The sequence below is a fragment of the Symphalangus syndactylus genome, chromosome X, assembly GCF_028878055.3.
Source record: "Symphalangus syndactylus isolate Jambi chromosome X, NHGRI_mSymSyn1-v2.1_pri, whole genome shotgun sequence".
In the NCBI taxonomy this organism is placed as follows: Eukaryota; Metazoa; Chordata; class Mammalia; order Primates; family Hylobatidae; genus Symphalangus; species Symphalangus syndactylus.
Window position 1 is genome coordinate 50745554 of NC_072447.2, and position 26377 is coordinate 50771930.

Here is a 26377-nt window from a genome sequence, read left to right on the forward strand (position 1 = left end):
CTTCCTAGCCTCAATGGTCTTTACAATTTGGCATGTTTTTGCAGTGGCTGGTACAAGTTGTTCCTTCCCATGTTGAGTACTTCCTTCAGGAGCTCTTTTAGGGCAGGCCTGGTGGTGACAAAATCTCTCAGCTTCTGCTTGTCTGTAAACTATTTTATTTCTCCTTCACTTATGAAACTTAGTTTAGCTGGATATGAAATTCTCGTTTGAAAATTCTTTTCTTTAAGAATGTTGAATATTGGCCCCCACTCTCTTCTGGCTTGTAGAGTTTCTGCCGAGAGATCAGCTGTTAGTCTGATGGGCTTCCCTTTGTGGGTAACCCGACCTTTCTCTTTGGCTGCCCTTAACATTTTTTCCTTCATTTCAACTTTGGTGAATCTGACAATTATGTGTCTTGGAGTTGCTCTTCTCGAGGAGTATCTTTGTGGTGTTCTGTGTATTTCCTGAATTTGAATGTTGGCCTGCCTTGCTAGATTGGGGAAGTTCTCCTGGATAATATCCTGCAGAGTATTTTCTAACTTGGTTCCATTCTCCCTGTCACTTTCAGGTACACCAATGAGACGTAGATTTGGTCTTTTAACATATTCCCATATTTCTTGGAGGTTTTGTTCATTTCTTTTCATTCTTTTTTTCTCTAAACTTCTCTTCTCACTTCATTTCATTCATTTGATCTTCAATCACTCATACCCTTTCTTCCAGTTGATCGAATTGGCTACTGAAGCTTGTGTGTCACGTAGTTCTCGTGCCATGGTTTTCAGTTCCATCAGATCCTTTAAGGACTTCTCTGTATTGGTTATTCTAGTTAGCCATTCGTCTAATCTTTTTTTCAGCATTTTTAACTTCTTTGCCATGTGTTCGAACTTCCTCCTTTAGCTCGGAGAATTTTGATCGTCTGAAGCCTTCTTCTCTCAACTCATCAAAGTCATTCTCCATCCAGCTTTGTTCCATTGCTGGTGAGGAGCTGTGTTCCTTTGGCAGAGGAGAGGCGCTCTGATTTTTAGAATTTTCAGTTTTTCTGTTCTGTTTTTTCCCCATCTTTGTGGTTTTATCTACTTTTGGTCTTTGATGATGGTGATGTACAGATGGGATTTTGGTGTGGATGTCCTTTCTGTTTGTTAGTTTTCCTTCTAACAGTGAGGACCCTCAGTTGCAGGTCTGTTGGAGTTTGCTGGAGGTCCACTCCAGACCCTGTTTGCCTGGGTGTCAGCAGCAAAGGCTGCAGAACAGCAAATATTGCTGAACAGCAAATGTTGCTGTCTGATCTTCCCTCTGGAGGTTTCGTCTCAGAGGGGTACCCGGCCATGTGAGGTGTCAGTCTGCCCCTACTGGGGGGTGCCTCCCAGTTAGGCTACTCGGGGGTCAGGGACCCACTGGAGGAGGCAGTCTGTCCGTTCTCAGATCTCAAACACCATGCTGGGAGAACCACTACTCTCTTCAAAGCTGTCAGACAGGGACATTTAAGTCTGGAGAGGTTTCCGCTGCCTTTTGTTTAGCTATGCCCTTCCCCCAGTGGTGGAGTCTACAGAGGCAGGCAGGCCTCCTTGAGCTGTGGTGGTCTCCACCCAGTTCGAGCTTCCCAGCCACTTTGTTTACCTACTCAGGCCTCGGCAATGGCGGGCACCCCTCCCCCAGCCTCGCTACCACCTTGCAGTTCGATTTCAGACTGCTGTCCTAGCAATGATCGAGGGTCCGTGGGCGTGGGACCCTCTGAGCCAGGCACGGGATATAATCTCCTGGTGTGCCATTTGCTAAGACCATTGGAAAAGTGCAGTATTAGGGTGGGAGTGACCCGATTTTCCAGGTGCTGTCTGTCACAGCTTTGCTTGGCTATGAAAGGGAATTCCCTGACCCCTTGTGCTTCCCGGGTGAGGCGATGCCTTGCCCTGCTTCAGCTCATGCTCGGTGCGCTGCACCCACTGTCCTGCACCCACTGTCCAACAAGCCCCAGTGAGATGAACCTGGTACCTCAGTTGGAAATGCAGAAATCACCCGTCTTCTGCGTCGCTCATGCTGGGAGCTGTAGACTGGATCTGTTCCTATTCGGGCATCTTGGAACCGCCCCTCCAAGTGTACTATTGATTTTTCTCAGTAAAAGTAAACTTATACTGAGAGTCAGAATGGAGGTAGATAATGACAAATGGAGAGCATAGGTGTATTACCAAACAATGAGTTTTGTCCAGAGGTTTATTTGCTAGGATAGTGATAGGGCTGGGAACCAAAGGGAATTGAGGTTTAATAAACTTGTAGAATTTCTATAAATCTTGGAATAACTTATATTCTTTTCTGTTTTTTACAGGGAGCATAGAAGTGTTCTGGAATGTAGAAATTGGTATGAGTAGTCCATTGACTGTGAGTTTCTGGATGATGGGCTGAAATCCAAATGTGACCCCTGAATTTAAGAAGTATTGTAGCAATCTTGGGAGTGGGAAGTGACAGTTTTAATGTTTGAGGATTCTGCTTCCAGTATTTGTCTAGTATAAGTGGGTCTAGAGCTCCTAAGGGCTTCAGGGCTATAAGAAAGCATTTTAGTTATTTTGAATTATTAGAGGATATTAGAAGCCTTAAGGGGTAAAAAGAAAGCAGGATAGTCTGTAAAAGTTGAGAAAGGGCAAAGGTGTATTAGGAAAAAATAGAGGATTTCTAAAGTGAGACTTTCAGTGAAAGAGTTTATGTGAATGTTCCACAAAGTCTCTCTGCAAGAGGATTACTGGTGTATTTGAGCAAAGGAGAAAGCAGTGTTGTAAGTACAGACACCTGAGTGATTTGTCTAGTGGTTGGAAGAGTGGCAACTTGTTTAACAAGTTGTGTAATCCTGTCACATAAACCTTACTCAAGGAAGGGTGTACTCAAGGAAGGGTAATAGGAAAGAGTGAGACATTTATGATGGAGTAAGGAGTCTGTGTGTGAACTAAGAAGGTGATTGTGTGCCCATTACAATAAAGTATAATTTCACCCTCTGTATAAGGGTATCTGTGGACATACAGGGCTTTTTCCTTCAGAGAGATATCTTTGGGGAAAAAAATTAATCTCTTGTTTCCCCTTTCATTTTAAGGCTGAACAATCTCTAATCTACTGATCATTTTCAAAAAATATTTAAAATATCTTTATTGACAGTGAGTTTCAGAAAGAAACTGGGATAGAAGTATTAGAGCCCTTTCCTTCTGGTTGTTTAAATTGATAAGCCCTGAGATTACATTGAGTTGATTTAGATTTTTCAAGTATGGCAACCTTATGATATTGAGTCAGAGCACGAATCTCAAAGAGGGTATCTGTGCCAGTTTATGTAATGCTTTTGTCTGATTTCTGTTAGAGATTTAAGACTGTTAACGAAGCTGGAACTATATGGTAAATGATGAGACCAGAAAAATCCTTCTAGATTATTTTTTAATTTATGTTTAAAGTTGGAGATAAATTTGTCTTGTTGTTTGTATTTCTGACCAAATTTGGAAGTGAAAGTCAAGTGGATAGAATCAAAAACATTGCCATCAAATTTCTTGGCTTTGTGTAAAGAAGTTATGCTATTTTTAAATTCATCTGAATGTCATAATTTATGATGACTCATCTAGCCCTTTCAAACCAAATGCCAGCATCTCCCGTACCCACAAGGAGACTGACCAGTAGATTTTAAAAGCCCTGGTGAGAAAGCCCCAAGGAATACTCTTAACTAATTGGAAAATTACTCTCAATTTCTCCAGGGATCCAGAGAATATTTAACGATGTCAATACATTCAAAAGAATGCCATAATGTAAAAATAATATAGTCTCAATTGGTTGTTCTTGGAGTCCTTGAGTTCCCTGAGAGCCCTCAATGGGATGAGGGAGCAAAGACTGGCAAAGGTGGTGGAGGTAGGAATATTTAAGGAAGACAAAAGAAAGGATTAAAGAGAACTAAAGGTTAGGTCAAATGTAGTTAATAAAAGGGGAGAGTAAAGGTGGAGGGTGTGATAGAAAGGGATAGTCTTAGAAGGCTTTGGGTAAGGGAGATGACTTTTGATAAAAGTAATGGCTTCTGAAAGATTTTGTGGGAGATAAGTTTTTCTGCCTCTTCATACTAGACAAGATAAGCAGACCATTGCTTGGATGAGATATTGGATATGCAGGACTCAGTATCCCCTAGCAAGTGAACAAGTTTAGTGATACCCCAAGATCCCCAAAGTGGTGGTTCAAATTCAATGTTGTCTTTAGAAAAACTGTAGTATTTTGGAAGAAATTAGGTGGAATTAGAACTGTAGTGACAGTGTATGAGCCCTGTGTGGGAAGAGTCTGAAGGATATCAGTTAGTTTAAAGGTTTCTCAGGATAATGAAATGATCACCTGTCAGGCCTAAAGGCATTTAAACCCAAGGTATAATTTCCAAGGAGAGACTCAGGGACACTAATCCCCCTAAGAAAAGCAATGGGATATTAAATAAATGCATGATTTTTTTCAAGATAGAGTCAGGGTCATAAACCCCACTCAGAAACACAGAAGTAGAATACAGAAAAACAGAGTACATAAATAAAAGAAAAATAAAGTCAACTGCTTCCTCAGCTAAAACACAAATATCTGAGAATGGGATAAGGAGTTACCATTCACCACCATGAATCCTGATTTACCTAGCCAGAAAAAGACACAAAGGGTCCTTGAAGATGGTATCAATACCTGAGTAAAAACAGTAAGGTCCAAGGGTCAGTCAACACTCTGAGTAATGTCAACATATGGTAAGAGATTTTTAAAAAGCTATCCCAGATATTAGTTTCGAAAGACTTTATTAAGGGAGGATATTACAATGAAAACATTCTGAAAGTCTAAGGCAAAAACATCTCAGAAAGGGGTGAACAAAAAAAGCTGTTATATGCAGATACCATGGTATAGGTAGCTGTAAAAAGGGGAAGGCAGTGGTAAAATCTCTGGAGAAGTTATTGAAACTTAGTAAATTGTGTCAAAGCTTGCAATAACATAAAAATCTAGGCAAGGAATACTGCTTGTTTTGAAGAACATGAGAGGTGGGTCTGTCTGAGATGGAGCAAACAAATTACAGTGTGATAAGTTCACATAAAGTTTGAGGCCTACTTGTTTTAGTCAAGCCAGACTAAACTATGCCAAGCCCAAAGTTTGATCCTCCTTGTCAGGAAGGACCTTGAAGAAGGTGCTTGGTTCAACATGAAACTAGCTTTGGGGATGACTGGTCAGGAAGTGCATGGGTCATGGAACTTCCAGTCTAGAGGAGAACTAGGAAGATGTGCATGAATGGAGGTCACAGTTATCCTACAGGAGAATCCTGCAGGAAGTGCATGGGTGTAGGTAGTATCCATCTTAGTGGATGTTTTGGCAGCATGTGCATAGACAGAAGGTGCAGTAAGCTTAGAGGAAGAAATGGCAGGTGTTGCATGGGTGGTGGTAGGACCCAGACCATGGAAGGCTATGGTACATGCATGCAGAATGCAGCCATCCTAAGGGAGGGATAAGGGAGTGGCATCAATGTAAGATTCAATCATCCTGTAAAGGACTTCATAAATAATGATGTGTTGGAGGATGAATACAGCCTAGAGTAAGACACTGCAGGAGGTTCTCATGTAGAAGGCACATTTGGTCTAATGTACCTTTCAATGTGAAGTGCATGAGTGGAAGGAACATCAAGCTTAGGGCAGCAGGCATCAAGAAGAACATGAGTGGGGAAAGCACTCTACCTACAGAAGGAATTAGCAAGAGATGTGTAAGTAGACAGTGCAGCCAGTCTAAGTATGGTCTGATAGGAAGTTCATCAGCAGAAGAATGAAATTGGACCCTTATATCACAACATGCCCCCAAATTAATTCAATATTGATTAAAGATTCAAATGTGAGATCAGAAACTGTGAAACAACTAGAAGAAAACAAAAGAGAAACACTACATGACATTGATCTGGACAATGATTTTTTGGATTTTACCCCAAATGTGCAGACAACAAAAGCAAAAATAGACAAATGGTAATACATCAAACTGAAATAGTTCTGTGCAGCACAGAATACAATTAATAAAAATTTATCTCCCAACAAAATGGGAGAAAATATTTGAAACCATGCATTTGATAAGGGGTTAATATTCAAAATGTATAAGAAACACAAACAACTTTGTAGCAAAAAAAAAATTAAAAAATGGACAAAGAACCTGAACAGACATTTCTTAAAAGAAGACATATAAATGAGCAACAGATATATTTAAAAATGCTCAGAATCACTGATCATTAGGGAAATTAAAAGTAACCACAATGATATATGGCTCATACCTGTCAGAATGGTTATTATCAAAATGATGAAAGGTAACAAGTGTTGGCGAGGATGTGGAATAAAGGAAACACTTGAACACTAGGTAGGAATGTTAATTAGTACAGTCATTATGGAAAATCATATGGAGGTTCTTAAATAAAAGCTAAAAATTGAATTACAATATGACCCAACAATCTTACTTCTAGATATTAACCCAAATGATTTGAAATCAGTTTGTCAAAGAGATAGCTAAACTCCCATGTTTACTGCAGCCCTATTCAAAACAGTCAAATTATGGAAGCAACTTAAGGGTCTATCAACAGATGAATGGATAAGGAAAATGTGGTGCACACATGTGTCACTGAATGATAGAGGTACATTCTGAGAAATGTGTTGTTAGGTGATTTTGTTGTTATGCTACCATATCATAGAGCATACTTACACAGACCTAGATGGTATAGCCTGCCACACACCCAGGCTATATGGTGTAGCCTATTTCTCCTAGGCTACATACATGTACAGCATGTTACTATACTGAATATTGTAGGTAATTGTAATACAATGGTATTTGTGTATCTAAACATATCTATATATAGAAAAGGTAACGTTGCACTACAATGTTATGAGGGCCACCACAACATCACTAGGCAATAGAAATTTTTCAGCTCCATTATAATTTTACGCAACCACTGCCCTATATATGGTCCACCATTGACCAAAACACCTTTATGTGGCATATGATGGTACACATACACAATGAAATGCTCTTCAGCCTTAAACTAGAAGGAAATTGTAGTATTTGAAACAACATGGATGGAATTAGAGAACAGCATGCTAAGTAAAATAAACCAGGAACAGAATGACAAATATAGCATATTCTCACTCAAATGTGGACTCTAAAACAATTAAATTCATAGAAGCAGAGTGAAGAATGGTGGTTGCAGAGGTTGGAAATTGCGGAAATTGAGGAGGTGATGGTCAACAGGTGTAAAGTCTAAGTAAACAAGGGTACCTTTTTTTGAGATCTATTGCCCAGCATGGTGTATATAGTTAATAATAGCCTCTTGTATATTTCAAAATTGTTAGAGTAAATTTCAAATATTCTCATCAAAAAAAAAATAAGTATTTCAGGTGATAGATATATTTAAAAGCTTGATTCAATTATTTCACATTATATTTATAAATTATAACATCACTTTGTACCCCATAAATATATAAAATTATCAATTATCAATTTATAATAAAACAAAAATTATATAGGTGAAGGGTGCATCCTAGGTGAGGTAAAATAATATATATCATTATATATAATTATAATTATAAAAGTAATTTTACATATATTTATAATTATATATTTTATATTTATTTTATATTTCTTATATATTTATATATTTTTTATATTTATATATTTTATATATTTATATATTTTATATATTTATATAATTTTACCTCACCTAGGATGTGCATGGCAGGAGCTGCACAGGTAGAAGGAGTATCCAGGCTATAAGAGTATTCTGCAGATAATGCAGGCCAGAGGATACAATCTAAAAAGGGAAGGACATGGAAGGTGGTACATGGGTTCAAGGTGAAACTAGATTTGTGTAAAATTTGGAAAGATGTGCTTGGGTGAGGGGGAAGTCAGCTTAATGAAAGACCAGGCAGAAAGTACATAGTTTTAAGGAGCTTCAAGCCTAGGGAAGAACAGGGAAAACATTCATGAATAGAGAGAGCAAACATTCAAGGGGATAATTTGGCAGGGAGTGCATGGGTGGGGGGAGAATTCAGTATGGGGGAGGATTAGGGAGGTGATGCATTTGTGGGGAAAACCATCAGCTTAGACTTTAATCTTTTGGGTTCTCTGGGCCACATTGAAAGAAGTAGAATTGTCTTGGGGCACACATAAAATGCACTAACGCTAATAATAGCTGATGAGCTTTAAAACTTCACAAAATGAATTACAATGTTTTAAGAAAGTTTACAAATTTTTGTTGGGCCTCATTCAAAACCATCCTGGGCCACATGTGGCCCTTAGGACAGGGGTTGGAAGCTTGGCTTAAAGTAAGACATGGCAGAATGTGTATGGTTGGAGAAACCATCAGACCTAGAAAAGGATTTGGGAGGAGATGCATTACTGAAAGGTACAGCCAGCCCACCATAGGACAGAACAGGAGGTTCCAGGGTGGAAGACACAGTCCACTTATATGAAAATCAGGAAGAAATGAACAGTAGATAGGTCATTGCACATATGAAATGATAGCAGTGAGCAGATGTTAAATGCAGCCAGTCTAGAAAAATAACAGTAGCAGATGCATGGGTTAATTTTCAGCCAGCATAGGGGGTATTATGCCAGGAGGTGCATGGGTTGAAGGTGCAGCCAGGCTATGGTAGGACCAAGTAGGATATGCATCATTGGATGTTGCAGCCAGCCTGTGTCAGAAACTAGCAGGAGGTGCACGGGACTAGTGAACATCCAGGCTAAGCGAGATCTTGGCAATGGGCACGAGGGAAGAAGGAACATTCAGCCTATCACAGAAACAAGTTCATGATTCATGGGTGAAAGAAATATCTAACCAAATGGTAGACCAGAATGTAGTTCATGGGTGGAGGGATAAACTAACCTGGTAAAAGACCAGGCAGTACATGTAGAACTGGAGGTTATATTCAGCAGACGGAAGGCCACGGGGAGTAAAGAAGTGAAGCATGCAGCTAGCATAATGGAGGACAAAGAGGGAGGTAAATGGGTGTAGAAAGGATCTAAGCTAGATGAGTATTCTGATGTATCGGGGGACATTCAGCCAGATATCGGGTGAAATTTGCCCCCGATATTTTACGTAGGTTCTTTTCTATTTTCCTTAAGTGTCGGCCAGTCTGAGAAATAAAGGGACAGAGTACAAAAGAGAGAAATTTTAAAGCTGGGTGTCCAGGGGAGACATCACATGTCGGCAGGTTCCGTGATGCCCCCTGAGCCTTAAAACCAGTAAGTTTTTATTAGCGATTTTCAAAAGGGGAGGGAGTGTATGAACAGGGTGTGGGTCACAGAGATCACATGCTTCACAAGGTAATAAGATATCACAAGGTAAATGGAGGCAGGGTGAGATCACAGGACCACAGGACCGGGGTGAAATTAAAATTGCTAATGCAGTTTTGGGCATGCATTGTCGCTGATAACATCTCATCAGGAAACAGGGTTTGAGAGCAGACAACCCGTCTGACCAAAATTTATTAGGCAGGAATTTCCTGTCCTAATAAGCCTGGGAGCTCTAAGGGAGACTGGGGCTTATTTCATCCCTACAGCTTCAACCACCAAAGGTGGCCACCCCTGAAGCAGCCATTTTAGAGGCCTACCCTCAGGGACGCATTCTCTTTCTCAGGGATGTTCCTTGCTGAGAAAAAGAATTCAGCGATATTTCTCCCATTTGCTTTTGAAAGAGGAGAAATATGGCTCTGTTCCACCTGGCTCACGGGCAGTCAGAGTGTAAGGTTATCTCTCTTGTTCCCTGAACATTGCTGTTATCCTGTCCTTTTTTCAAGGTGCCCAGATTTCATATTGTTCAAACACACATGCTCTACAAACAATTTGTGCAGTTAACGCAATCATCACAGGGTCTTGAGGAGACATACATCCTCCTCAGCCTAGGAAGATGACGAGATTAAGAGATTAAAGTAAAGACAGGCATAGGAAAGCACAAGGGTATTGATTCGGGAAGTGATAAGTGTCCCTGAAATCTTCACAATTTATGTTCAGAGATTGCAGTAAAGACAGGCATAAGAAATTATAAAAGTATTAATTTGGGGAATTAATAAATGTCCATGAAATCTTCACAATTTATCTTCTTCTGCCATGGCTTCAGCTGGTCCCTCCGTTCGGGATCCCTGACTTCCCACAACACTGATGAAGGCAAATGGTCTGAGGGGGCAGCCAGAATATGTGGGACATGGCTGGTAGTGCATGAGTTACGGGTGCAGCAAGCCTTGGGAGGATATGGCAGGAGATTAGGCATGAAGGCAGCCTAGGGGACAACTTGGCAGAAAATGCATAGGTGTCAAGAGCTTCATGCCTAGGGAAGGATTAGGATGACTTTCATGAATGAAAGGGAAAGTCACCAAAGGAGATTCCAGTAGTAAGTGCATAGGTGGGAGGCATTCAGATTAGGGGAGGATTTGCAAGAAGATTCATTAAAAGAGGTTGAAGCCAGCTTAAGGGAGGACATGGGAAAATGTCCATGGGTGGCAAAGGCATCAAACCTATGGTAGGAATCAGAAGGAGGGGTATTATTGCACAGAGTAGCCAGCCTAGGGCAGGACATTTTCATAGCTGTCTGTGTGCAAAATGCAGCCAGCCTCGGGGAAGATCATCAAGAAGTGAATGGTGGGTAGGTCATCCAATATATGAAAGGACATGGGTGTAAAATGCAGCCAGCTTAGGGAAGTACCAGCAGAAGGTGCATGGGTGAGGTCTCAGCCAGCACAGGGAAGGTTATGTCAGGAAGTGCATGGGTGAAAGGTAGAGCCAAGCTATCATAAAGCCGGGTAGGATGTGTGTGGTTGGAAGGTAAAATCCACCAGGAGGTTCAAGGTGAGAGGAAGCTTCCAGACTAAGTGAGGTCTCAGCAAGAGGTGCAAAAGAGGAACATACAGTCTGTGGTAGGACAGAGTGGTCAGATAATGGGTGGAGGAAACATCCAGCCAGAGGGAAGACCAGAAGTTTATGAGTGGAGGGTTCAGTCAGTCTAAAAACATGTCAGGGTGTGTATATGCAGGCTACAGCCATATTAGGGGAGGTGTTAGAAGATGATATACCTGTGGAGGGTGCAAACAACCGAGGGGCTGGCATGGTTGGAAGTGCATGGTGTGAAAATAAAATAATACCTCAGGAACTCAAACTCACTATATCAAAAGGAAAAGTTAAGCTTGGGAACTGAGTCATGCAAAAATCTAACTTCCTTTAGTTCCTAAACAGATCGCGGCAAAGAAAGAAGGCCACATATCTCCCCAGGTGACTTCTTTCACAAATTTCTTACAAGGAAATTCCTTGCGGGCCCCAAAATCTTTACCACCTAAAATAGAGTTGTGTTTAATTTCACCCTAACAATGTGAATTAACAGCTTATCTTCACATGCATGAGACAAAGACAAGACCAGAAATCATCCCTCTACCCACCTTGACAGAAATGCATATTTGACTTCTTCCTCTACTCTGTTTACATTATGTAAAATGCAGATATAAAGAACACTAGATGAATGCATAATTGACTATTCTTTCTCTGCTGCTCCCTATTTCCCCTTTAAATACTGAAATACTCAAAACCCTCTTTGGAAAAAGTGTGGACCACAGATTTTACTGTGAATTTTGTCTCTTTTTCCTGGGTGTGTCCTCAGTCTTGGGACAATAAACCTCTAAATTGATTGAGACCTGTTTCTGACACATTTTGGTATACATTGGGAAGAGGGAACATCCAGCAAAAAAGGAGGTAGTTGCAAAAATGCATGGGTGGAGAAAATATCCAGTCAATAGCAGGATCAGGTGGGCAGTTCATTGGTAGATAGAGAATCCATGCTAATGGAGGAAATGGCAGCTGTTGCAGTATAGGAAAGGGAAGTAAGCTTAGGGGAAAACCTGCAGAAGGTGCCTACATAAAATATGCAGTGAGAACCACCAAGAAGTGCATGAGTACAAGTGAGACAATCACACCGGTAGGTTCAAGTACAGAGGGATCAGAAAGCCTAGGGAAGACTAGGCAGGAGACGCATTTGTGGAGGGAGCATGCAGTCTAATGGTAGACATAGCAGGAAGTTAAAGGTTTGTGGGAAGTATTCCAGTTTCTAAAAAACCAGCAGCACGTGAGTCAGAGGAGGGAGCAGAGGATTCATGGGAAGAGGTAGCATTCATCCTAAGGTAGAATTGGTAAAACTTGCATGCATATAGGAAGGAACAATTCCATACAGGTATTATATATGTAGAGGATGCAGCCTTATTATGAGTGGAATCAAAAGGATCTGCAAACATGGAGAAGACAGCCAGAAGAATTGGCTATAAGTACATGGTAAAGGAGGCATCCAACCAAGGTGGGGAATCTGTGGGTTTATATATGCAGCGTGCAGCAAGGATAAGACAGGATTCAGCAGACAGTGTAAGGGTGGAGAATACACCCAATGTAGGAGGAAAAAGTTTTAGGTGGTGTATGGTTGGAGAGTGAAACTAGCCAAAGAGAGGTACATAGGTGGAAGAAACATGTAGCCCTAAAAAAGGATATGGGAATAAGTACATGGCTGGAGGAAGCATCCATCCTAGGGGTAGTCTTGGCAGGAGTTGCATGGATGGAGTATTCAGTGAGTATAGGGACAGATATGGCTATAAGCTCACGGGTAATGGAGCAGCCATTATAGGGTAGGACCTAGCAGGAAATGTCTGAGTCAAGGTTGCAGCCAGATTTAAGTACAGGGCAGAAGGCACATATGTGGAGGGGACATCTAGCTTAGGAGTGACACTAAAGGATATTTATGGATGTACAGTCTTGAGAAGCAGTCACCAGGAAGTACATAGATCAAATGAGCATCTATCTTAGAGTTGGACACCGTCAGAGCTCTATGGGTGCAGCCAACTTAGGAAGGACCTGGCAGAAAGTACATTGGTGGAATGTAGCCAGTCTAGTGAAGGGCCTAGCAGGAACTGTATTTTGGAGTGTTCATCCTGCCTGGGAAAAACACTAGGCAGAAAATACGTGAATGGAGGGAGCACAGAACAGAGGTGAGGACATTGCAATAAATCCATAAGTGGAGAAAACATCCAGTCTAGGGTAAGACTCAGCGGGCAATGTATGGGTGGAAGGAGCATTCCGCCTAGGAGAGGACTCAGCAAGAGGTTCGTTGGTGAAAAGTGCCACCAGCCTAGCAGAGGACACAGCAAAATGCAGAGTTTTAGAGACTTTATCTCCTTGGGGAGAAGTAGGATGAGATATATTAATAGATGAGGGTGCATCCACTGTAAGGTAAAATCTGGTGGGAGATGTATTGTTGGAGGGAGCATGGGAGGATGAGCATGGTTTGGGATGCACGGCTGGTGTTGCATGATGTAGGGTGGACCTAGCCTAGGGGTCAGCCCATTAGTAAGTGCATAGTAGAAAGGAGAATCAATCCTTGAAAAGGACCTAGTAGGAGATACAGAAGAGGAAGCATTCAGGTTAGAAGAGGGCTTCATAGAAAGTTCATTAGCAGGTGGTTATACAGGCCCAAGGGAGCATGTGGCAAGTAGTTCATAGTTGGAGCATACGGTCAGCCTAGGAGAGAATATAGCAGGAGGTGAATAAGTGGAGGGAGAATCCTTTCAAAGAAAACTCAGCAGGAGTGGTGTAGCATTTTTCTAGAGGATAAACTGACAAGACATGCATGGGAAGCAGTTGCATCCAGACTGAGGGAGGAGTAAGAAGAAGGGGTCTTAGTGCAGAAAATAGCCATTGTTAGGGAGGACCCTGCAGGAAGTGCATGAGTATCAGATGCAATAAGCCTTGAGGATGGTTCGGAAGGAGATGCAAAGCTGGAAGTTTCACCTTTTATTTTAAAGAATTCATAATCTAATATATTAATACCATGTGGAGGTAAGAAAACCTTACATCCTCACACAATCATAACTGAAGGTGTTTCCAAATTATAGACATGTAGACATTCAGAAATAGAGAAATAGAGCATTTCATTTCAACTTTACAAATTTCAGCCATGATTCAAGAGTAAACACAGAAACAGTAAAAATCCCTGGTACAGATATCCAGTAGTTGTTTCCTTCCCAAGGAGCATGAAATTCTTCATTGGTTTGAGCAGAAAAATAGACAGAAAACAATTGACACAACAGATTCTGTTTTCTCTCACTCAAGAAAGAACAGATCTCTACAAACTATCAATCTATTTAGAAATATCCAAATGGTCAGATCATAAAACAAATTCTCACCACGTGCCCAAGCAAATGCACTTTTAGGTATATACACAAGACAATCAAAGATACATGTTCATACAAAAACTTGCACACAAATGCTTATAGCAGCATTATTTATAATACCCAAAAGGCAGAAACAACCCTAATGCCCATCAACTAATGAATTGATTTAAAAATGTGATTTATGCATATAATGCTGACTGCTTAACAGCCTGAAATATGATAGGGATGATAATTGTGAATGTAGTGTAGTAATGGACACTGAATTGTACACTTCAAATGGTTAAATTGATAAATTTTATGCCATGTGAACTTAATTAAAAAGCAAAGTAAATACAAAGCCAATAACTCAATTCCCAACCACGGTTTTCAACAATGGGAAAAACTTATTGGCTGTAAAATAAATCAAAAACAAAACAAAACAAAAATGAACCAAAAGCAAAACACTAAATGAGCATAGAGAAAAACACAAATTATAAAAACAGAGTCAACAAAGTACTATTGGTGAATTAGATTCACATAGGAGAGTCAATACAACACACGCTGGGCTTTAATCTTGCATGTGTGTAGTGCGTTTCTGTCATCAAAGTTTACATGGTTCTAGTAGGGAAATCAATTGGACATATGAGTGTGTCCTTCAAAACAGGTAAAGATAATTATCAAGAGTGTAAAATCATGACACTCACACAAATGTGAACACATTAAAGTATTTATCACATAAGGAAATTGGCAGATATTATAACCAGTATAATGGAGAATCCAAAGAACAGAAACATACATACTGATCAGGAACACTGAGACGAATATGTCAATGGAGGCAAAACTGGTTACTGTAGTGTGTATTGGTGGGGGAGACTGAACCTACCGTTGAGGTCTCTAAGTTGTTCATGTCTCTCAGTGACCTACAACTTACAAACGGATGTAAAGAGCTCAAAGACAATGCAGGACTAGAATCAGATAGATTACATGGAGTTGTATCCTATGAACAAGGAAAAGGTTTTCATTGAAACACACATTTTTTGCTAGAATGTTAAAATCAAGTAGATACTTAGGATTCCCTTAAAAAGAAGTTCCAGTTACTAGAGTGACCAGATTCCTCTCATGGGCATTTCTAGGCTGAGGCCTGATCAGTGGACACCAATTCCAGTGAAGTATCCAGGACATTATGTGGACACCAATGACATCACAAAGTAGAAGTTGTGACTAAGGCAACTGATGACCAGTGAGGGGCTGGAGCACAGGGGTATAGTGGGCCACAGTAAGCACTGGCACCTTGAGAGCCTCAGGCCGGCAGAAAAAGCTGTGACAATCGGGGCAAAACCCAGCAAACATCACGGCTGGAAACAAACACAGTCGCAGCTCCTGTAAGCCTAGAAGACAGCGCCTTTCCCGTTCCAGAAGAGTAGAGCTGCAGTTTCGTGTTAGCCACATGGTACGCTGCCTGCAAGAAGGTCAGCATGCCCGGCACCTGAGCTCAACCACATCTGATTTCCTGGCTGCCGTTCTCCAGTACCCGATAGCCAACATCCTGGAACAGGCGGGCAAGGAAGCCCAGAACAGCCAGAGGGTGCGGATCACCCCGGAAGACCTGAAGAGAGGACTATCAAAGAACCAAGAGCTCAGATGGATCTTGGAGGAGGAAGATGACACCCACTCTCAGGAAGAAGAAATGCCGCAACCTGAGGAAGAGGAGGAGGAGGAAGACAACATTGACTCTCAGGAAGAAGAAATGCCCCAACCTGAAGAGGAGGAGGAGGATGAGAGAATGGAGGAGGAGGAAGATGACCTCGACTCTCAGGAAGAAGAAATGCCACAATCTGAGGAGGAGGAGGAGGACGAGAGAATGGAGAAAGAGGAAGGGAGAAAAAGGAGGAGGAGAAGGAGGAGAAGAAGAAGAAGAAGAAGGGAGGATTCCTGAGTTTCAGAGCCGTGCGGGACTTCATCAGCAACCTCCTCCAGATGCCAAAATTCCCATAGATGAAAGACCGCAGGTTGCTTCCATCTGCCCAAGCTATTAAACTGTGTAAATGCATGACAGTGCTCCTGACTCCTCTCAGTTTCTGTCACTTTGGGTTGGAGGTGTCTGTGAGACATTTAGGAGAAGCTATCCCTAGAGAGCTGAAGGGGGGGAAGGGGTGGCCTGTGTGGGGAGTGTTTGAATCAGTGATTTAGAGGGGGCAGTTTCCAACGGTGACGGTGAGGGCACCGGCCCTGTGGGGAGGAACTGGCTTGGGTAGACACTGAGACTTCCTCATTGTCTCCGAACAGGAAGGCCTTGTGAGGCCAGGGAGTTGGCTGGGGGCCTCCGAGGCTTGTTGAATTCCCAGCCTGATGCTGGGGCCTGGGGTGGAGCTGCAGACTCTGACTGAGGTGCGGGAGGCTTTATTCAGGATAGCAAAGGTCTGAAATCAGAGGGCGGTGGCCACAGAGGTGGGTGGAAAGAGGGCACACTGGCTGGCATGAACTTCATGGGACAGGGGCTTTACATGGAGATTGTGTTGGGGTTGTCCTTAGGGCCATTTGGGGACATGCTTGTCTGAATCCCAGAAGCCCTTCTTGCCACATGATTTCCGCTGACCCTCATATTCCCAGGCAACTCATTGTGAGGATGCCCACCCCGCCACTGGGTGATTCCTTATGGAGAGCTGTAGAGCATTCCCAGCCTTAGCCCAGATCGTCACTTTCTCCTCTGTGCATTTGAGCAGCAAGCAGGCGTCTCTCCAGCATCTGCAGGCAGGGAGTCTCCTTCAGCTGATCACATCATGGTGACAGCAGCTCCCCCTCCCCTCGCCAAAGTGAAACATCTTTGTTTTCAGGGTATGTGTTTCTGCTTGTCCAGTGTCCTCCAGTAAGAAGTGAGTGCCTCTAGGATGAGTAATGGCAGCGAGCTGATCATTTTCCTCAGCTCTTGACATATTGGCTAAGTAGCTGTCTGGTGTTTAAAAGCTGCTGATGTTGCTTATGGCTGTGGCTTATTGTAGAACTAGACATAATGTCCTGGATACTTCACTGGAATGCACATCCAAGGACTTCATTCAAGGCAGGAGAAGCCATAGTAGGTGGGTGGAACGTGGCGGGTTAGTCCTTCTGTGAAGTCAGGTTCTTCTGGAACGGGAAAGGCGCTGTCTTCTAGGCTTACAGGAGCTGCGACTGTGTTTGTTTCCAGCCATGATGTTTGCTGGGTTTTGCCCCGATTGTCACAGCTTTTTCTGCCGGCCTGAGGCTCTCAAGGTGCCAGTGCTGACTGTGGCCCACTATACCCCTGTGCTCCAGCCCCTCACTGGTCATCAGTTGCCTTAGTCACAACTTCTACTTTGTGATGTCATTGGTGTCCACTGGGCCGTGATCAGGCCTCAGCCTAGAAATGCCCATGAGAGGAATCTGGTCACTCTAGTAACTGGAACTTTTACAGTTTATGCAGTCGTCAACACTAACGGTCACTGTGACCCTATAAGGACCCGGGCTTCTGGGCTCCTTCAGACTCTGTTTCAGGTCTGAGGTGGAGTTTGAAGGTTGACCTTGGATGAGCCCCTGTTTCAAGCTCTCTCCAGAGTCAAGGGGCACGGGAGAGACAGCAGGAGTGGCCACCATCCCTTTAAGAATTGTGTTCAGCAGTGCTTGTGGGTTTCACAGGAAACACGGGGGCCACAGCCAGCATAGCATCAGGCTAATGCGGCACCCTGCCAGATCCCCCTTCCACATGTGCAAGGTATCCTACACTCAGGGGAGACAGGGAGGAAGAGAGAATCACTGCCATTGGGAAGGCATGAGCTCACCCATGTTTAGGCCTTTTGTGCATTTCTAACAGTCAGGAGGGAAAGGTGAGGAAGTAGTCCCTCTGGCCTGTGCCCTGTGGACAGGACAGCATTGGTGGCCAGTGCCCTACTGGGATTGGGAAAACTAACTCCCGAGTGGGCAAGGACAGAGGCTGGAGTGACTGTGGCTTCCAACTTGTCCAGTGATCACAAGCAGTGTCAGGGCAGGCCGGGGTCAAACTTGTGTCAAGACTGCAGGAAACATCATGTGTGAGGAAAGATGAGCACCAGAGGTGAGCCTGGGGGCAGGGGACTTGGAGGTTAATGGTGGCTTGGTCGTGGCATGAACACAAGGCCTGGTTACCAGACTGGCCTCCCAAAGAGAACATCCTTTGCAGCAGAAGCATTTTGAAGGCCCAGGTCTCCTGGTCCTTGTATGTGACAGCTATTGCACATGTGTTCTGAGGGAGATGGCAAGATTCTTTACAAAAGGTCTTTGGAGCCCCAAAATAGGATTCAAGTAAAAGAAAATATCAAATACAGTATTTCCCGAATGCACAGATTACACACTGCCAGCCCACATGCCTAATCTGGACAACAGGTTTGCTAATCCTACATAGATATTACTAGTATCCATTTTTACACATGTGGCCACCAAGGTTCAAAGATGTTAATTAGCTCACTCAAAGTCACATGACCAGTATGTATAGCATGGGGGGGGCAAAAGCCCGGCCTTCCTTACCTATTGTTTTGCTCTTTCCTCTACTCTATCCTGAGAAATGGGCCTTGAGAAAAAAATTAATGTTTTCTTCTAGAAAACAGAAACTAGTCTTCAATACTAAGATGTTAGGGTCTATTGGATATCCAGCAAAGCATCTAAATAACTTATTCTCAATTACCTTCATTTCTGTTTTATTTGCTGAAGGCTGGATAAGCTAGGATTAAAAAGACTGATTGTATGACACTGCTTCTCAACTGAGGTGTTTTTGAGAACTGCCTCTGTTCACTGTCAGGGTCTTAAAGGTGATTATGTGTCATCAGAAGTTTCTATTAGCTGAAGTCTGTATCAAAGAGACTGTTCTTCGAAGTGCTAGTACTGAGGGTACTGCCTTTTTCCTCAAAGCTGTGAAATTGTCTTTTGTCATCAAAGACAAGAACTCTGGTTTTTATCTGGTGGCAGAGCCTTTGGGAAGCATCAGAGTAAACTGAAAAAATTATCTGAAGATGACAGGTTTTAATTTAACAGCTCATCAAAATAACAATAAACAAACCTAATTATTTTAACACCATGCTATCCATAAAGTGAAAGAACAAATCTTTGTGACATTCCAGGAATTCCATGGAAAACCACAAAGAGAGTTATAGATGCCAAAGATACTGTGAAAGTTTTATTCTTTATATCATTTTTCATAGATAATTTAATTTGGGAATATAAAATTTAAAAGCTGACTAGAGTTTTATGCACTTGAGATGGGCAGAACTCAACAGTAGATGTGTGGGTAGAGGAAACATCCAGACTAGGTGTAAACTCGTTGGGAAGCCCATAGGTAAATGGCACAGCTAGCCTAAAGGAGGTATTGGTAATTAGTTCATGGTTGGAGGTTGCAGCTAGTCTAAGAGGGACATAGCAGGAAGTGCATGGTTTGAGGAATCCTCCAGCCTTGGGAAAGATATTGCAAGAAATGTGTGAATAGAAATATTATATAGCTTAGGGGAAAATTCAGCAGGAGATGCACATTTGGAGGAAGGAGTCAGTCTATGGGAGGCCTTGATGAGAAATCCATGGGTCAAGTGAGCACCCAGCCCAGAGAAGAACATTAGAAGAGATGCATGGGTGGAGAAAACATCCAGCTTCGTAAAAATAAAAATAAAAAAAACCCACAAAACAAAACAAACAAAAAACACCTCAGCAGGAAGTGTATAAACTTAGAAGAGAGTTGTGCATTTGATGCTATAGGTTGAGGTTGCAGCATGCCTGGGAGAGAAATTATCAGATGATATGTCGGTGGAGAGAGAATCTATGGTGGAAAAGGTCTTCGCAGAGAGTGCACATTATTGGAGGGCACAGCAAGTCTAGAGGAATTTCTGGAAGAAGGTTTATTGTTGGAAGGGGCATCCAGCCTAGAAAAGGACTCTGAAGCAATTGCATTAGTGGAAAGTGCCCACAGTCTAGGAAAAAGGTTTATAGGTGGAGGCAAAAGGTTTATAGGTAGAGAATTTAGCCAGTTTAAGTAAGACATAACTGGTGGCACATGGAGAGAGGGGGTATCAAGGATGTGGGGAAGAATGTGCAAGAGTATCATGGGTATATGGAACATTCAGCCTAGATAAGGACCCAGAAGAGGATTTATGAGAAAGTATGGAGTCATTCTAGGGAGTCTTCTTAGGAGGTTATTGGGTAGAGGTAGCCATCAACCTAAAAGGGGACTCAAAAGGATGTACATGGATGGATAATGCAGCTAGCATAGGGGAGGGATTCAGCAAGTCGTGAATGGGTCAAGGTGGCATCCAGCCCATGAGAAGAGTAAGCAGGAGGTATGTGGTGATGGGAGTATACAGCCTAGAAGAAAAACCCACAGGAGGTGCATGGATGGAGGATGCAACCAGCCTATAGGGGGACCCAATATCAGGTTCAGTAGTGGTGAGTACAGCTGGCTTTCGGGAAAGCCCAGCAGTAGCTGCAGGAATGGAGGAAGCATTCACAGGAAAGGAAGAACTTTCAGCAGGTAAATATTGGATGAAAAATTATAAATCTATCCCAAGAGAACACATAGTAGAAGGATCATCCAGTGAAGGGAGGAACCTACAGCAGGTGCATGGTTGAAGCAAGTGGAAAGCCTAGGGAATGACATGACAAGTAGTGGAGGGATGAGTGGAGGGATGCAGCCAAAACAGGAAAGGAATTAGCTGAAGGGGCAAAGATGAATGATACAAGCCTGTTGGATGATCTGAGAGAAACTGAATGGCTAGAGGGAGAAGTCAGCCTGTGGCATTGCATGGCAAGATGTGTACAGATGAAAGAGGAGGAAGTCAGCCTGTGGCATTACATGGCAAGCGGTGTATAGATGGAAAGTGCAGAAAGGCTATGAGAGGACACCCAGACTGTTTATGGCTGGAGGATTCATCAAGTCTAGGGGTGGACTTGGCAAGAGATAATGGATGAAGCATACATCAGGTCTAGAAAAGAACATAGTAGAAAGTGGATAAATGAAGTTTGCAGTGGGCCTAGGGTGGGATCTGGCAGGAAGTTCAGGGGTGGAGTTAACATCCAGTATTAGGTAAGACTTGGGAAAAGGGGGAGTAATGGGTAACACAGACAGCTCGAAGAGGAAATGGCATAGAGTGCATAGATTGAGAGTATAGCCAGTTTACGTGAATAATTTGCAAAAGTTGCATTCATTTAGAGAGCATCCAGACTAAAGAGAAGCTTAGCAGAAGGTGCACGGGAGGGTAGGGGAGGATGTCACAGAAAGTGTACGGCCAGCAACAACATCCTTTTTCTCTCTCTGCTTCTCCTTGTGAGTGACCCTCTGTGGCCCTATGTGACACACCATACCTCTTGTCCTCTGGGGAACTGTGAGTAATAAACACTTCTTTCAAAGGCAGTTATCGTCATGTCTATCATCTTGCCATACCTAATTATAATAAAACATATCTCGAGTACATTTTTAAACAATTGGTGCATTGAGCAGGGTGGCTTGGTGATTGGTGAGGATGACATGCCTCTAGACTGCTCTTGGCTTACTAACTGAATCCAACAGAGAGTAAATACTGCCTGGAATGGCACTGCTGGCTTGTATTTTAGCAGCTGCCTTTGTGTTGTGACTGTCAGGTACTGCTCTGATTCTCCAATCTAAATTATGGTAGAGTTCAAAAAGCTGAGTCCTCCCTGAGCAACTGTCCTTCGAGTGCTGTAGTCTGGGTAAAGAAGTCTCCAGTTGACTTCTTAATGTGTTTACAATGTGTCCAGAAGTGACTATGGTAACTGGATATTGTACTTATGTGAAGGTCGTCCAGAAGGGACAGTAGTGTGAAATAGTGTATCACAAGACCAAGAGCTTTGATTTTAGAAACAAGCATAAGAACAAACCAGGCAGTGCCACATTTGCCCTCATGCAACTAGACTCCAAACCTGGGGAGGCTGACTGGGACACTGTAGAACAGGAGATGCCACCTATAGGCAGGACCACAACACCAAAACACTGCCACAAGTAGTAAACAACCAAAGAATAAAAACCACTGGAAAGAGGAGCGAATAGGAAAACAAGGCAGAGACTGAGTTGGGACCTTTTCCTAATATGCAGTTACCACCTGTTGAGACACTATAGGACTCTAAAACATCATCCCCAGACAAACATATGTATTAGAGACATGGGCATCTCTCATGAAAAAAAAATTAAAATGGGCCAGCCTGCTTATAAACTCCAACAACCAAAAAGCCTGCTAGATACCTCTGAAACTCATGCAGCAGGGGAAGTTCCCTTCTCTTTCCTTCAATTTGGTCCAAAATAGTGGATAGGAGATGCCCCACTGAGATGAAGAAAGGCACTTCCAGTTCCTAGTTAACGGGTTTCTAATACCATGTCCTGACCTTCAACAATGGCAGCCACCTAACTCCCTCCTGAAGGAGACAGCGGCTCCCCAAAGCTTGTCTCACTGCCTGGGGAAAATCACCCACATACTACTAAAGTGTTCATTGAAGCTCAAAGAATAGCCAACATTTTCTGGTCCTTTTAGGTACAGGGATACAGATAACAGTTACTCCGGGTATCCCATCTCTTTTCAAATATATATATGTGTGTGTGTGTGTGTATATATATATATATATATACACACACACACACACATATATATATATGCACACATATATATACACGCATATATATATGCACACATATATATACACACACACATATATATACACACATATATATACACACACATATATTTGCAACCTATTTAAAATTCAGGGCATATTGTGTCACCCCATTAAGGGCATATAGATTCCACTTGATGCTAAAATGGGATCTCTTAGCTAAATTCCTTGGTATATTCCCTCTGTCTCTGGCCCATCTAGCCATAAGCATGAACACCAAACACTTTAGGGCCACCTCTTAAATTGGAACATGCCAAAATCCGCACCACTTGCTATGAGACATGCTCAAGGAGAGATCATAGTCCCTCTGCCTCCCCTTAAAATTGTCAATAAGCCTCAACACAAGCCATGACTATGTGCAGCTTGACTCAGGCCTATTATTTTAATCTTTTAAAAGATGGAATTGTGGTTCCTATCATCTCTCTTTTTAATTGCAGTATCTGATCAAAGCAAAGGCAGACAAACAAGAATGGCCTAAGTATAGATTACTGCCACCTCAATGCATTTTTTATGTCCATGGAAGCACCTTTTCCTAACATTATTGAAGTCATTAGTATCAGGGTTCACCTAGTGATTTACTTGTGGTAACATATCTAGTCAATATTTTCTACTCAATATCCATTGCCAAAGATTCACAGCCACATTTTGCCTTCGCCTTTAAGGACACACAATATACATTCACTTGATTATCTATAGACTACCTCAATAGCCTAGCCATAGCACATAACTCTGGAGGTAGGGTGTATAATTCATCACTTTACAGCACTCCCACCTTTGGCACTATATAGATTACATCTTATCTAGGAGACCCTCTCAAGATAATGTTACACAGGGCTTCCAAACCCTTGCACATCACCTCCAAGATAGGAAATAGACATGAATAAAATACAAGGACCTGCAAAGATGATAAAATTATTGTATATCTTGTGGTCATCAGAGGGTTCTTCCATTCCTGGTTCAGTAAAACACAAATTACTCACCCCCTTCATGGTACCACAGACACTTAAACAGGCCCAAGATCTCCTGAGCCTCTTTACCTTTCAAGACCAACACATCTCACATGTATTCATTATACTTGGACCCACATATGAGGTCATATGCAAGTCAAACTTCCTCCATTAAGGCCTCTCATAACAAATCTTAATAGATAACTTTACAGTAGGCATTGACCTTGGTTCCCTTGGGATCCAACTTTTAAATCAAGGCTTGGCTACAAAGGACTATGCCTCTTGGAGCTTCTGCATCAGGTATGGTTTTAAGTGGTTGCCCACGGGTTTTTGGAATAAGTAACTTCCTCAAAGGGCAGATATACACCTCTCAAACAACAAATTCTGTCCCTTCTGGAAACTGAGGCCCTAATTGGCTCAATTCTATTTGGCATCCAGACACAAATCCTTATCATGCCTTAAGTCAAGACTCCATGCCAAGAGGCTAGGCATGGCCACAGAATCCTCTTTGGTTAAGTGGAAACAGTAATTTAGAGATTCAGTTAAGCCTGACGTCACAGGCCTTTCCAAACTTCTGAAGGATTGGCTTCCCATGTGCTCAGTCCCTTGGCCATGCCTATTAAGGAGGTGGAGGTGCACACCATGTCATTCGTAGTAGTGATCTAGGGAGCCCCTTGAGATCGAATGTCTGGCATAGGAAGTCAATATGCCTCACCAATGGCAGGGCCACCATCCCACATGGTGGGAATCAGTGGTGAGTGGTGGCATACCACACTGCTTCTGGTTCCTCTATCACAAGGAATAGACATGAGGGTTGGCCCAATTGGCAGAGTTTGAGGCTGTCTACCTGATTTTTCAGGATGCCCTGCATTGCAAATTGCCTGAGATTTGTTTGTTGACTGATTCCTGCATGGTTGCCATTGGGTCAGAAAAATTGAAGCAAGATAATTTTACCATTCAGGGAAGGTCTTTGTGGGCTATCTCATATGGCAGACATTACTTCATCCCCCATACTTATTCTTGTTTTGCACATCTCTGCACATACCAAATCAAATAAATCAGAATCACATTACAATTCTATCACAGACAATTTAGCAAGAAATAAATTCACTGTACTAATACATGGACCTGCCTCTCCCAGATAATCTCCATTGTCTGCTTTTGTTAATGGCCAGATAAGCATATGAACCCTAGGGACTCCTAGGGTCCCAGGCTACTTTTGGAACAAAGGAAAGACTTCCTTTATAAGGTTTCCAGACATCAAAGTTGCCCTAATTAGCTGTGATCTGTGTACCTTTACCAAACCCTGGCGTTTATCATCTGTAGACACAATTTCTCAGGGCATGAGGCCATATAGTCAGTGACAATTTGATTCTATTGGGCCTCTGCCACTCTCTGCTGGTGTCACCTGATATGCTTTTATCATGAATGACACATATATGGGTTTGCTGTTAGCCTTCCACTCCAGGCATTCTAATTCTCAGTCTACTATTTAGGACCTTACTAGGTTGGTCCTTACTAGGTTGGTTCCTTGATCATCCTGCCAGGTGCACAGCCTTGCATCCCTGACATGTCCTTAACTTGGCTGGCTGTACTCTCCCACTCTGCACCTCCTGCAAAGTATTCTTACACTATCTGCACCATACACCCATGCACCTATTTATGGGCCTTTGATGCTTCCTCCACCCATGCATTTCCTGCGTATTCCTCCGACAAGGCTGTATAATGCTTTTACTTCTGCACCTCCTGCCATGTTTTCCCTTAGACTTGCTATATTCTCTGCTTATGAATCTCTTGCCAGGTCCTCTGTGAGAGTGGCTGCATCCTGCACAAACATACCTACTTCTGAATCCTATCCTAGGCTGGACACCTCTTCCACCCTTTCACTTCATGCCAGTATTTTTCTAGACTTGTTGTACTCTCCAACAATCCACTTTGTGCCATGTCTTCCCTGAAGTTGGCTGCACCCTCCCATAATTACTCAATCCTGTATACCCGCTGCCCCCACCCCAGGATGAATTCTGAGGTAGAATGTATGCCATTCACATCTGTGCACATCCTGCCAGATTTTCTCCTAGGATGTCTGCACACTTCACTCATGTTCCTTTTACTGAATCTTCCCCTATGCATGATACTCCTTCCACCATTCAACCTCCTGCATGTCCTCACATCTGCTTACTGCACCCTGCATCCACACACCTCCTGCCAAGTCTTCCCTTACACTGGCAGCATCCTCCACTCATGAACTTCAGGCCAGGTTCTTCCATATGATGGCTGCATTGTCAACAATGTACCTCTTCTCAAGTTCTCCCTTAGACTAGACATTACCTCTTCCCTTGCACTGCATACTAGTCATTCCCTAGGCTCCCTGCACCCTCCACATATACACATTCTGCTGCAGATAGCATTATGTTGATAATCTCACCACCCACACATGTTCTGCCATGCCCTCTTGACTAGGCTAGATGCTCCCTCCTCCCATGCACATCATGCTGAATTATCAATTTTGGCTCCATTACCAACCCTTGAAATTGACGTTTAACCCTCCAATAGTTTAGATACAAACAATATCCTTGCATTTTTTGCCAGATACCCTCCTACTCCAGCTTCACTCTCTGTTGATGGACTTCCTACAGGTTTCTCTGT

At 42.7% G+C, this 26377-nt stretch overlaps 2 protein-coding genes across 2 annotated transcripts in view; one reads left to right on the forward strand and one right to left on the reverse strand.

Annotated features, from left to right (window-relative positions):
* The window catches only part of LOC134736053 (lanC-like protein 3), a 276852-nt gene that overhangs the window by 10903 nt on the left and 239572 nt on the right, over positions 1-26377 (reverse strand). The gene's annotated exons all lie outside the window — the stretch shown is intronic.
* H2AL3 (H2A.L variant histone 3) lies at positions 15460-16193 on the forward strand (the record flags this gene model as incomplete). Its single annotated transcript, XM_055267418.1, has 1 exon — positions 15460-16193. A coding segment is annotated over one exon (612 nt), but the record flags the coding sequence as incomplete, so codon positions are not given.